Here is a 12,261-nt window from a genome sequence, read left to right on the forward strand (position 1 = left end):
TTTCCAGAGAGCAACATGGAAGTCTTTTTGTTGTTGTTGTTGTTTAACTTGTCTTCTCTAATTTAATTTTGCAAAAGAGCCAATGGGAAGGGAGGAAGGGAGGAAGATCAGAGAAGGGAAGGAAAGGGAAGGAAGGAAAGGAAAGGAAAGGAAAGGAAAGGAAAGGAGGAAGGAAGGAAGGAAGGAAGGAAGGAAGGAAGGAAGGAAGGAAGGAAGGAAGGAAGGAAGGAAGGAGTACATGAATTGATCAAGAACATTTTTCCATTTAGGCGCTTACTTCCTTGGTTCTCAAGCTTTTACTTCTATCATTCTAGAACCCTGGAATTCAGTTGCTTGTGATGCAACCAGGGAAATGTTTGTGGCATCAAAATGGCAAGCTCAGCTTGTCATCACAAGTGGCACAAACTCAACCTGAAGATAAAAATAACTTCAAAATTAGGAACTGGGTCCGTTTCCCTCGAATTTCCTGGTCTCGTGCCTCCATTCTCAGTCCGTAAAGTTCTGCATCAGCTTTGACTATGGAGCAGATCAAAGCTTCTCTTGCTATCCTTCTTTCTTTGCAGTTGCTGTGCTGCTTTCGACCTGCAGCCTCAGGTAAGTAGAATTTATGGCCCCTACAATATGTGTGGCAGTGAGATCTACTTTGATCTCTTGCTTTAAATGCTGGCAATTCTCTATTTTGAAAAGGGAAACCCGAAAGGAGAGAAATAAGAATTCTGCGACCCGTAATTTACAAAACCAACATAGGTATCCCCAAGCCAATTTTGGAAATATTACACAATCAATATAAGGGAGATTTTGGATATCAGGTTGTCCTGCAGTCACCTGGCCATAATTTGCTATTTTTTAAATATATATATATATATATATATATATATATATATATATATATATATATATATATATATATATTATATATATATATATATTTGTTCAATTTCTAAGGCTGCTCATCTCAGTCAATGATTCTGGGAGGCTTACAGATCAAATATATATATATTACAGCTGCAAATTTTAAATACAATCTAAAGCAAGAAAACAAGAAAAAAAATTGGGGGAGGGCCTGGTTTCTGGCAAATAACCCCCATTTGGGAAAATGGATTTATTTCATTATCAGCCGCGTGGCTTGCTTAATGACTTCAGTGACTCGTTTTGCAATCATCATAAATGCTGTCGTAAAATTGACTCCGGTCCCGTGACGACCTGCTTAACAAGCGCACAGACTTTCAACCAAAATTCCACACTTCAGTTGTGGGTCGTTAAGTGAGGACTACTTGTATCCAGAGGCTGGCCGATGGTAATGCTTCATCGTATGAACAGCTCTACATTCCTTCAGCTGAGAATGGCTCTTAAAACAATATTATTCCAATGAGCCTTGATACCCCTGAAAAGCAATGGGCATTTATTTATGAATATGGATTTAAATCAGCCGTGGGTTTCACATTTTGTTACTACCGGTTCGCCACGCCTGCCTTCTGCACATATGCCCGGCCTTCCACGTATGTGCTTTGCTCACACGCGTGCCTTCCACACATGCTCCCAGCCTCAAAAACATGCCTAAATAAGATGGCATAGAGCCAGGGCAACTATGAATTCCGCTACCGGTTCGCTTGAACTGGTCTGAACCATCCCAATATCACCTCTGATTTAAATGAATTCTTTAAAAAAAAATATATTAGTTTTAAAAGTAAAACAATGGACATTGCTCAACGTCTCTGGTTTCTAACATCTGTGTCTAAATCAAGTTAATAAGTAATCTATTCCTTGATCTATATACAAATTGACATATCTCCTATTTCATTATATATCAAGTATGCAGTATTTTACTTCCTAAACCACTATGCATGTATTTAATAAACCTATATTACATTCACAAATTCAATATACATTGATATATTGATATACATTGATATATACATTTCCAGACATTCATTATCCCTTGTTTTTGTCATTCTTCCTCTTATCTAACCAATTATAAAATTTATTCCAGACTTCATAGTATGTTGAGTCACTTTTGCCTTTGAGTTCTAAAGTAAGTCTGTCCATCTCTGCACAGCTGTAAATTTTGTATATTATTTTTTCTTCTGAGGGTATTTCTTTACACTTCCATTTTTGAGCAAATGCTAGTCTTGCCATGGTAAGTATATGCAACATTAAATAGGTTACATTATTGTCATATTTGCCATCTGTCATGCCCAGTAAGAAAAATTCCGGCTTAACTTCTATTTTAAACATTAACATCTCTTCTAACCAGCTCCTTATTTGCTGCCAGAAACTTTTGGCTTTTGAGCACTCCCACCACATATGATAATATGACCCTAGATCATATTTAATGATTTAAATGAATTCTTGTTTTCATTGGGAGATATTCTCTCCACAGCCTGCTCTGGTGCCTCTTGCCTCTTGAGTTTAGAAGTTTTGTAAACCAAGCAGACGAAGCAAAAGAAAAAAAAGATCAATTTAAGACAAGTCTGGCACATTTTGTGAAATATCCAAAGTGACGCGTTCTGGAATGACCCCGGCAAAGACAATGTCTCTAAAAAAAAAAAAAGAGGAATGTCAGAAGAGGAGAAGAAAGGAAGCAAAACGTTTTGATCTGTAAAAGGAGAATTTGGAAGCTTTCGGTCTAGAAAGTGTGGGCAGACACAAAGCTTCAGGCTGAAGGAAAAGATGCCTCAAAGAAAAGTAAGATTGCAAACGCCACTAAAGAAAATTGAAAAGAACGTCCCAGGCACCTCAATAATAAGGGGGGAAAAGCAACCCCAAAACACCCCAAAGCTTTCTTTGAGTTTGAAACACGGCTAGGAAGCTCTGCTAAAGAGTAGAACTAGGGATATTTTCAAGGAGGAGCCACTAAGAGTGAGAAGGAGAAGCATACCTCCTCCTAATTTTTCCCACCTAGCTTCAACCTGACTATTCAGAAAGCACGTGGTGGTGGAAACGTGGATTTTTGCCTTGTCCTTCATATATTTATTACGCTCTAGGTTCTGCCGTTTGACTTCCAGCCCTTTTCCTCTACTTTAGCTCCAATCCAAGACTACGAAGAGCTGGAGAAGACCGAGTCAAGTCTTCCAGATCCAGAAGGTAATCCTAGCAGCACCAAATGGGATGATTCTGAGTCTCTTGTGGAATGTACGGGGGAGATGAACTTTAGTCTTGGGTGGGCAGGTGGAAAGTTCCAGTCTTCCCCATGATAGATAGATAGATAGATAGATAGATAGATAGATAGATAGATAGATAGATAGATAGATAGATGGATGATGCATAGAGATAGAGATAGAGATAGAGATAGAGATAGAGATAGAGATAGAGATAGAGATAGAGATAGAGATAGAGATAGATAGAGATAAATGACAGATGATAGGGTTAGGGTTAGGGTGAGAGAGAGAGAGAGAGAGAGAGAGAGAGAGAGAGAGAGAGAGAGAGAGAGAGATAAATAGATAGATAGATAGATAGATAATACATAGAGATAGAGAGAGAGAAAGAGAAAGAGAGAGAGAGAGAGAGAGAGAGAGATGGATAGGGATGCAGTGGCTCAGTGGCTAAGACGCTGACCTTGTCGATCAAAAGGTCGGCAGTTCAGCGGTTCGAATCCCTAGTGCGTAACGGGGTGAGCTCCTGTTACTTGTCCCAGCTTCTGCCAACTTAGCAGTTCGAAAGCACGTAAAAAATGCAAGTAGAAAAATAGGGACCACTTTTGGTGGGAAGGAAACAGCGTTCCGTGCGCCTTTGGCATTGAGTCAAAACGGAGATGAGCACTGCCCCCTAGAGTCAGGAAAGACTAGCACGCATGTGCAGGGGAACCTTTACCTTTACCAGACAGACAGACAGACAGACAGACAGACAGACAGACAGAGTTAGTGTTTTGGCTCCAACCTTACTTGGAGTAAGAGGGCATGTCTTGCCCTAAACTCCAACCCTCTTGAATGTGTCTTGAGCCATTTTAATGGCTTTCTTTTTGTGCAAGCCAGCAGCAGCCCTCCGACGAACGAAGACAGTCCTTCCCAGGTTCTGGTCAAAAGATCCATCAATTGGAACAAAGGTAAATGTTTGTTATTGATGTTTAAAAGTAGGGAAAGAGCTTTCTCCTCCTAGGTGACTTTGCTAGATTATTGCAAAGTATAAGAAGCAGACGTTGATTGCAAAAACAGAAATGGGCAATCTGTAGATTGCGTAGGCTCCAAATTCTTATATTTGGGGTACCTTCTGCATTGATGATGTTATCTAGTTGGGTAAGGAAATGTTTGCAAGAAAACCACCAAGCTCAGAAATCACCAAGGACCATACAGTCCTCCCCCACTGCCTCCTCCTCTTCCTCCCCCTCTCCCCACACCACATTCTCTTCTAACACTGATGATGCTCCTTAGTTGGGTAACTAAACGTTTGCCACAAAACCACCAAGGTCAGAGAGCACCAAGGACCCCACAGTTCAACCCTGAGCTCCAAATATTCTCTTTTATTGCTATTCATAAATTAAGATAACCTGGTCCAGACTGTTTCCTATATATATATTCCATACAGTGATCCCAAATCGGCCCGCCTTGGCAAGAATCGTCGTAGAAGGAAGCATAGCTTTCTCTTTTGCTCTCCTCATTGGAATTGTTACATGCTGTGTCCTTAAGTAAGTAACTCCAAGATTACTAGTGCACCCACTTTTTCCTGTACAAAGTCCCAGGTTCCATGGCGAAGATCTCCAGAACTTTGGATAGCTGCAACCAGTCAAGTCAGACGATAGAGTTATACAGGTAGAAGTCCTGTTATATGGCCTTGTAATGGACTGAGGCTGAATCAGAGTTAATGCACAGTGGTTAGAATGAAGTACTGCAGGCTACTTCTGCTCATCACCAGCTGCCAGCAGTTTGGCAGTTCGGGTCACACCAGCTCAAGGTTGACTCAGCCTTTTGTCCTTCCAAGGTTGGTAAAATGAGGACCCAGATTGTTGGGGGCAAAATGCTGACTCTGTAAACTGCTTAGAGAGGGCTATAAAGCACTGTGAAGTGGTATATAAGTCTAAGTGCTGCTATTCCTTCCTTCCTTCCTTCCTTCCTTCCTTCCTTCCTTCCTTCCTTCCTTCCTTCCTTCCTTCCTTCCTTCCTTCCCTCTTATTCCCTTTCTCATTCTCCTTCCTGGTGGCACAGTGTTTAGGATGCAACATTGCAGGCTAACTCTGCCCACTGCCAGGAGTTCAATCCTGAATAGCTCAAGATTGACTCAGTGTTCCATCTTTCCGAGGTCAGTAAAATGAGGACCCAGATTGTTGGGGGCAAGAGGCTAACTCTGTAAACTGCTTGGAGAGGGCTGTGAAGCGGTACATAAATCTAAGTGCTATTGCTATTTTCCTTCCTTCCTTCCTTCCTTCCTTCCTTCCTTCCTTCCTTCCTTCCTTCCTTCCTTCCTTCCTTCCTTCCCTTCCAGTGGTTAGAATGCAGTATTTTAGACTAACTCTGCCCACTGCCAGGAGTTTGATCCTGACCGGCTCAAGGTTGACTCAGTGTTCCGTCCTTCCGAGGTCAGTAAAATGAGGACCCAGATTGTTGGGGGGCGCAAGATGCTGACTCTGTAAACTGCTTAGAGAGGGCTGTGAAGTGGTATATAAGTCTAAGTGCTATTGCTATTAGCGTCAACAATAATTGAGTTGCTTAATAAAGTTTTAATTAGTGGTCTAAAGCACCATCTCAGGACAAGACGTGTAGCTTCAGCTTGCAACGTGGCCAAAGCTTGAAGTGAGGACTTGAGAGCAATCCTATGTTCCATGCTTAGTTTTAACTGACCCAACGGTGCTTTTTCAAGAGGCAACTGGACTTTCTTGTTTTTTTCCAGTTGCCTCCTGAAAAAGCACCTTTGGGACAATCATGACCTGGATGACTGAGAATCTCTACAGATTTTTAGTTTTAACCGAATTAACTGGAAATGACATGAAATCAAACGAAAAATGTTCATCTGGCCTAGATGTCAGCTGTGGAGTGGTGACATCTAGAAATTCAGTTGCAGTGAAATTCAGTGCAGTCTTTATTATTTATTTATTTATTTATTTATTTATTTATTTATTTATTTATTTATTTATTTATTTATTTATTTATTGGTTTGATTTATATGCCGCCCTTCTCCGGAGACTCGGGGCAGCTTACAGTGCGTTAAGCAGTAGCCTTCATACTTTTGTATATACCTGCTTAGTAGGGCTTTCGGCCTCCCCCCCTAAGCGGTGTTCTTTTTTTATATACAAAGTCAGCTTATTGCCCCCACAAACCGGGTCCTCATTTTACCTACCTCGGAAGGATGGAAGGCTGAGTCAACCTTGAGCCTGGTGAGATTTGAACTCGCAGTAATTGCAGGCAGCTGGCAGCTAAGTGCTATTTAACAGCGCTTTAGTCCGCTGCTCCACCAAGGCTCCTTTGGCCCAGAAAAAATTGTGATGTCCCATTCAAGGAGCAAGGGTATCTACCTCTTCCAGAACGCGCTCTTCTTCTGCAAGGGAACAGCTAAACTAGCTTCTCTCTTTGACAAAACCACTTCCTCTTTCAGTTCCCACAAAGGTAAACTGAAGGAAGTTGCGCCTTTAATCAAGATGTACGCCAAAAAAAATTACTTTCTGAGGCAAATCCAGAAAGAAAAAGAAGCAGCGAGAAAGAAGCTAAAGCGGAAACGTGGGGAGGATCCCATTGAAGGTAACATGTCCTATCAATGAACAGGTAAAGGCATACCTGGGGTGATCCTTTAAGTGTCCTAAGTTGGGGGAAAACAAAGTCCACAACATCATTCCGTATATCTCCCTTGGGAAGACTGATACTATTTTACACACTTGTGTGTCATCCGAGACGATAAAGAGAGTGTTGGCTTGGTAAAGAGAAATATTCTTACATCTAATTTCTAATTTGTAGAGGAGATGAAGCTGTGATACATGAAGAGGTTGTCATAATTAGCTGGACAGCCCATTGTTCAAGAATATGCATTGCATGTCTTGGTCATTCACATGACATTACACCAGACCAGTAGTAGGTAGTAACTATGTAGTTAAGGAGTAATCTTGATAAATTCTTACCATAAATGAATCCATTTTCTTGAGTTCCTTGAAATCAGACCTCCAAGTCTTCATTGGAAGATTGAGAAAAGACTGCTGTCTGGATTGGGTCAACAGATCTGGCCAATGAAGAAGACATGCCCACTTCTTTTCTATCGTTTCTATCGGTTCTCTTGGGTGTAGGAGTAATACAAAGACCTTGTAGCTACAGGTCGAAATGGGTAATGTTGGGTTCAGTAGAAAGCTGGACTTTGGTTTGGGATGGAAAAGAAATACTTTGATACAAGAAAGTTTGTGATGTTTCTATGATTGCACTCAAACGTTACAAGAGAAAATGATTCTGACTTTGTTTTCCCCAAATATTCTTGTTCTGTTCTATAGCTGAAGAAGAAGAATGGAAGACGAACGAATTGGCAAGAAAAAAGAAAAAAGTTGAGGAAGAAGAAGACGGAGATGAGGAGGAGGAGGAGGAGGAAGATGATGAAAGAAAGAAAAGAAAGAAAAAGGGGAAGAAGCATGCAGTAAAGAAAGGGCTGAAGAAGATTAAGAAAGTAGCAAAATCCAAGGCTGTTCAGAAGCACGTTAAAAAGATTAAGAAGGTTGCGAGACCAAAGGCCATTAAAAAGCACGCTAGCAAGGTGAAGAAGATAGCAAAATCCCAGGCCAAGAAACATGTCCATAAGATCAAAAAAGCTGCAAAGTCCAAGGCTGTCCAGAAGCATGTTAAGAAAATTAAAAAGGCTGCAAAACCAGAAGCCCTCAAGAAGCACGCTAGCAAGGTGAAGAAGATGGCGAAATCCCAGGCCAAGAAACACGTCCATCGGATGCAAAAAGTTGCCAAGTCCAAAGCCGTGAAAAAGCAGGTGGGCAAAATTAAGAAAGCGGTGAAACCCAAAGCTGTGAAAAAGCACGTCGGGAAGATAAAGAAGTTGGCCAAGGCAGAGGTGAAGAAACACCTTGGTCAAAAGAAAAAGGCAGCCAAAACCAAGAGTGGAGAAGTTAGCAAGAGGACAAAAGCGGACCGGGTGAAGACCGATGCAAAGGTGAAGAAGTTACCAAAGAAGAACGATGAAAGGCAGATGATCCTATTGAAGCAGAAACCCCAGGAAGCTCACAAGAAGAAACAGAAGAAGACGACGAAGAAGAAACAGGAGAAGAAGAAAGAGAAAGTCTCCAGAAAAAGAAAGGAAAGCGGAGCGAAAGAAAGCTCACGCAAGAAAGGCAAAAGTAAGAAACGCCAACAGGAGTCAGAATCCGACGAGTCAGAGGACACCGCTTAGTGATGACCAGATGCATGGTCAGATGCAAGAAGGAGAAGAGCCCAAAGTCTACAACGTCCTTTCTGAAAGGCAAGAGGCTTGTTAATATGGCAGTTTTGGGATCTGAAGAAAACAGATTATTTTAAAAAGGATTTCATGGCGTTTCTCTTATAGACGGTGCTGCACTGCCTCCTGGTGGTAACGTTTGAATATGACATATATGTCGAAATTTCAGGTCTAGCCTAGGTTTACAAATATTGCCTTTTGCTGATGTATTTGGGGTGGGGAAGAAGAAGGGAGTTTATTCTCAAAATAGGTGGTTTCTTCCCGTCTTGAGTAGGGAATAGACCTTCCTCCAATCTATTTTTATATTTCAGTGGTTTGTTTTTTTTTTTTTAAAAAAAGAAAAAGTCAATAAAAGAATTATCTGAAGTCAAGGATGAAGAATAGAAGTAAAATATCTACACATCTGCCCAAGGAACAGGGAAAAACATTTCAGGAGCTCTCGTTCTAACTGGTATATTCGGTGGGCCGATATTTAACCCAACCTGTAAAAGATGACTTTGGAGAGTCACCAGAACAGCTCCAGTGTCCAAAATTGACACCTTTGAGGCAGGGGTGGGTTCTACTTTACCTTTACTACCGGTTCGCAACGGGGCTGCACACACGGACGGGGGCACTCTTCTGGGCATGTGCAGAATCTTCTGTGCATACGCAGAAGCGTTCTGATGACGTCGGAGTCGGTGAGTGGAGCCTCCCTCCGGTTTTACTACCGGTTCTATAGAACCGGTCCGAACTGGGGGGGTGGGATGGAGTCACTACAAAGTGTCTTTCTGGGGACATCAGGAGCCATTGCTTGTTCTCTGGACACTGTTGATGGGCTCCTGGAAACATCTAGTTGAGGTTTAAGGAATGGGGAAATAATTCTTCCGTTTTTAGCAGAATTTTCAACTAACCAAATTGATTCTGAGAGAACATGCTCTCTCGCTCTCTAACTGTCTCTCCCTCCCTCTCTCTTTCTTTCTCTCTGTCTCTCATTCTCTCCTCTCTCATCCTTCCCTCTCTCCATCCCTCTCTCCCTCCCTCCCTCCCTCCCTCTCTGTGTCTCTCTGTGTCTCTCTATATCGCTCTCTCTTCCTCCCTCTCCCTCCCTCTCTCCCTCCCTCTCTCTCTGTCTCTCTCTGTGTCTCCCTCTGTATCCCTTTGTATCTCTCCCTCTCTCTCTCTTTCTCTCCTCTCTCCCTCCCTCCCTCCCTCTCTCTGTCTGTCTGTGTCTCTCTGTATCTCTCTCTCCCTCCCTCCCCCTCTCCGTCCCTCTCTCTCTGTCTGTCTGTCTCTCTCTGTGTCTCTCTCTGTATCACTCTCCCTCCCTCCCTCTCTCTTTCTCTCTGTCTCTTGTTCTCTCCTCCCTCCCTCCCTCTCTGTCTGTCTGTCTCTGTATCTCTCCGTCCCTCCGTCCCTCCCTCTCCCTTCCTCTCTCTCTCTCTCTGTCTGTCTCTCTCTCTGTGTTTCTCTCTGTATCGCTCTCTCTCCCTCCCTCCCTCTCTTCCTCCCTCCTCCCTCTCTCTCTCTGTATCCCTCTGTATCTCTGTCTCTCCCTCTTTCTCTGTCTGTCTCCCTTTCCCTCTCCCTCTCTGTCTCTCTGTCTCTCTCTGTGTGTGTGTTTCTCTCTCACAGTCTCTCTCTCTCTCTCTTTGTCTATGTGTGTGTGTGTAAATCCCCAGAATTATCAACTTGACTTGAGAGGTATATCGTAATACTTTTTATATCAACGTTTATTTTGATCATGCCAGACCTGTGCCACTAAGGGGAGCTAGTAACACATCCAAACTTTGCATCAACCCTTTCAACTTCCTTTGGTCCCTCTTACTTTTGAAATACAGAACCCCAACTTTTACTGCTTCTACTATTGCTCTTTGGAAAAGCTTGTTTCAACATGTTAAAAATAAATAAATAAAAAGGTTAGCAGAGGTCCAAAATATTCTAACGATCCCTCCAAAATAAAATCGAACAGAACCTTGTAATGTTCTAATTGTTGGATGGCTTCCAGAGTATGCTTTGTTTTGATGAAATGCAGTAAGGAGCAGGAACAAATTGAAAATTGGATTAGGGGTGGCGTTGGGAACCTGAAATCATCTAAATGTTGGTGATTGCAATTCTCATTATGTTTGGCCATTAGTGGAAACTGCTGGCCAACAACATCTAACAAATGACAAGATTGGCCCTCACTTTGTCACTCTTTTGCAAAACCCTGAAGATCTGGTTTTACCTAAAGACATGGGGACCCTAGAGTGGGATGCATCCCATCTTATGAAAAGAAGGACCGGGGGTGACATGATAGCAGTCTTCCAATATCTCAGGTGCTGCCACAAAGAAGAGGGAGTCAAGCTATTCTCCAAAGCACCTGAGGGCAGGACAAGAAGCAATGGGTGGAAATTAATCAAGGAGAGAAGCAACTGAGAACTAAGGAGAAATTTCCTGACGGGTAGAACAATTCATCCATGGAACGACTTGTCTCCAGAAGTTGTGAATGCTCCAACACTGGAAGTTTTTAATAAGAGGTTGGATAACCATTTGTCTGAAGTGGTGTAGGGTTTCCTGCCTAAGCAGGGGGTTGGACTAGAAGACCTCCAAGGTCCCTTCCAACTCTGCTATTCTATTCTAAGTGGTCTATTTCATTGTTATCAGGTTTTTTTGAGGGGGGTTATTGCTTTTTTTTTACCATTTTTATATTGAGTTTTCATCTACATAAGCCCTCCGGGGCCAATGAGAGTTGGGAGGCCACATAAATTTTGTCAAATAAATAAAGTCATGGGTTCCATGAAAGGAGTGAAGGGAAATAAATTATGAAAAATGGGTGACACCAGCACCCCTTTGCCATGACTTTGATATGAAGCATCCAATGTCAAAAATGCAAGTACACAATGATGATTGCATTGGTCTCATTTAATCTAGTCTCTGGACTGACTCAAGTGGAATCAGTAGCCACGATTAAACTGTTATTCTGTTTGGTTTTACTGGACCGAGTCAAACAGAATAATAGTTTAATGGTGGCTACTGATTCCACTTGTTCCAAAAGCCAAGACTCAAATATCCTTTTCAAATCAGGCAGCCACACATGATATAGTCCTGCCCAATAACTTTTAAAAGGATTCAAAGCATCATGAGCCCCGACAGTACAGCTTTTAATGCACGCCTGGCAAATTGTTTGTCCTTTATTTTATTATGTTTAAGAATCCACTAAAAAGGGATTCAGTGAATGGAGTCTACCCTCATTTTAATGACTGAATTCAAACAGTGAGCCATAATGGGATGGTTTTGACTTTGATAGTCCATTGGGTGGATCTATACTCTTGATGGGACAGTCTTCCAGTGTTGTCCATGGGGTATGGTGAAAAAAGTCCAGATAGCAGCCATCACAATGGCCAATAGGTTAACAGAAGCTTAAAATGGAGATGGGGAAGGAGATGGGGAAGAGGGAGAAGGAGATGGGGAAGGGGAAGGGGAAGGGGAAGAGGAAGGAGAAGGAGAAGGAGAAGGAGAAGGAGAAGAAAAAGGAGAAGGAGAAGGAGATGGAGATGGAGAAGGAGAAGGGGAAGGGGAAGGGGAAGAAGGGGAAGGGGAAGAAGGAGAAGGAGATGGAGAAGAAAAAGGAGAAGGAGATGGAGATGGAGAAGGGGAAGGAGAAGGAGAAGAAAAAGGAGAAGGAGAAGGGGAAGGAGATGGGGAAGAGGGAGAAGGAGATGGGGAAGGGGAAGGGGAAGGGGAAGAAGGAGAAGGAGAAGGAGAAGAAAAAGGAGAAGGAGAAGGAGAAGGAGAAGGAGATGGAGATGGAGAAGGAGAAGGGGAAGGGGAAGGGGAAGGGGAAGAAGGAGAAGGGGAAGGGGAAGAAGGAGAAGGAGAAGGAGAAGGAGATGGAGAAGAAAAAGGAGAAGGAGAAGGAGATGGAGATGGAGAAGGAGAAGGGGAAGGGGAAGGGGAAGA

At 42.6% G+C, this 12,261-nt stretch overlaps 1 protein-coding gene across 3 annotated transcripts in view; it reads left to right on the top strand.

Moving 5' to 3' along the window:
* Window positions 1–8,714, top strand: part of LOC148112237 (uncharacterized) — a 9,125-nt gene extending 411 nt beyond the window's left edge. The window contains exons 2-7 of one of the 3 annotated variants that reach the window (XM_087877568.1): window positions 315–594; window positions 3,025–3,084; window positions 3,968–4,042; window positions 4,522–4,621; window positions 6,523–6,665; window positions 7,400–8,426. In XM_087877568.1, the coding sequence (XP_087733694.1) occupies window positions 519–594; window positions 3,025–3,084; window positions 3,968–4,042; window positions 4,522–4,621; window positions 6,523–6,665; window positions 7,400–8,298 (1,353 nt within the window). In that variant the 5' untranslated portion in view covers window positions 315–518 and the 3' untranslated portion in view covers window positions 8,299–8,426. Of the gene's footprint in view, window positions 1–314; window positions 595–3,024; window positions 3,085–3,967; window positions 4,043–4,521; window positions 4,622–6,522; window positions 6,666–7,399 lie in introns of all 3 variants that reach the window. The other 2 variants (XM_087877569.1, XM_087877570.1) reach the window with 2 other exon arrangements.
* Window positions 8,715–12,261: the final 3,547 nt, after the last annotated feature.

Source organism: Pantherophis guttatus, chromosome 12 (assembly GCF_059756535.1).
Source record: "Pantherophis guttatus breed Tessera chromosome 12, ASM5975653v1, whole genome shotgun sequence".
NCBI classification, from domain to species: Eukaryota; Metazoa; Chordata; class Lepidosauria; order Squamata; family Colubridae; genus Pantherophis; species Pantherophis guttatus.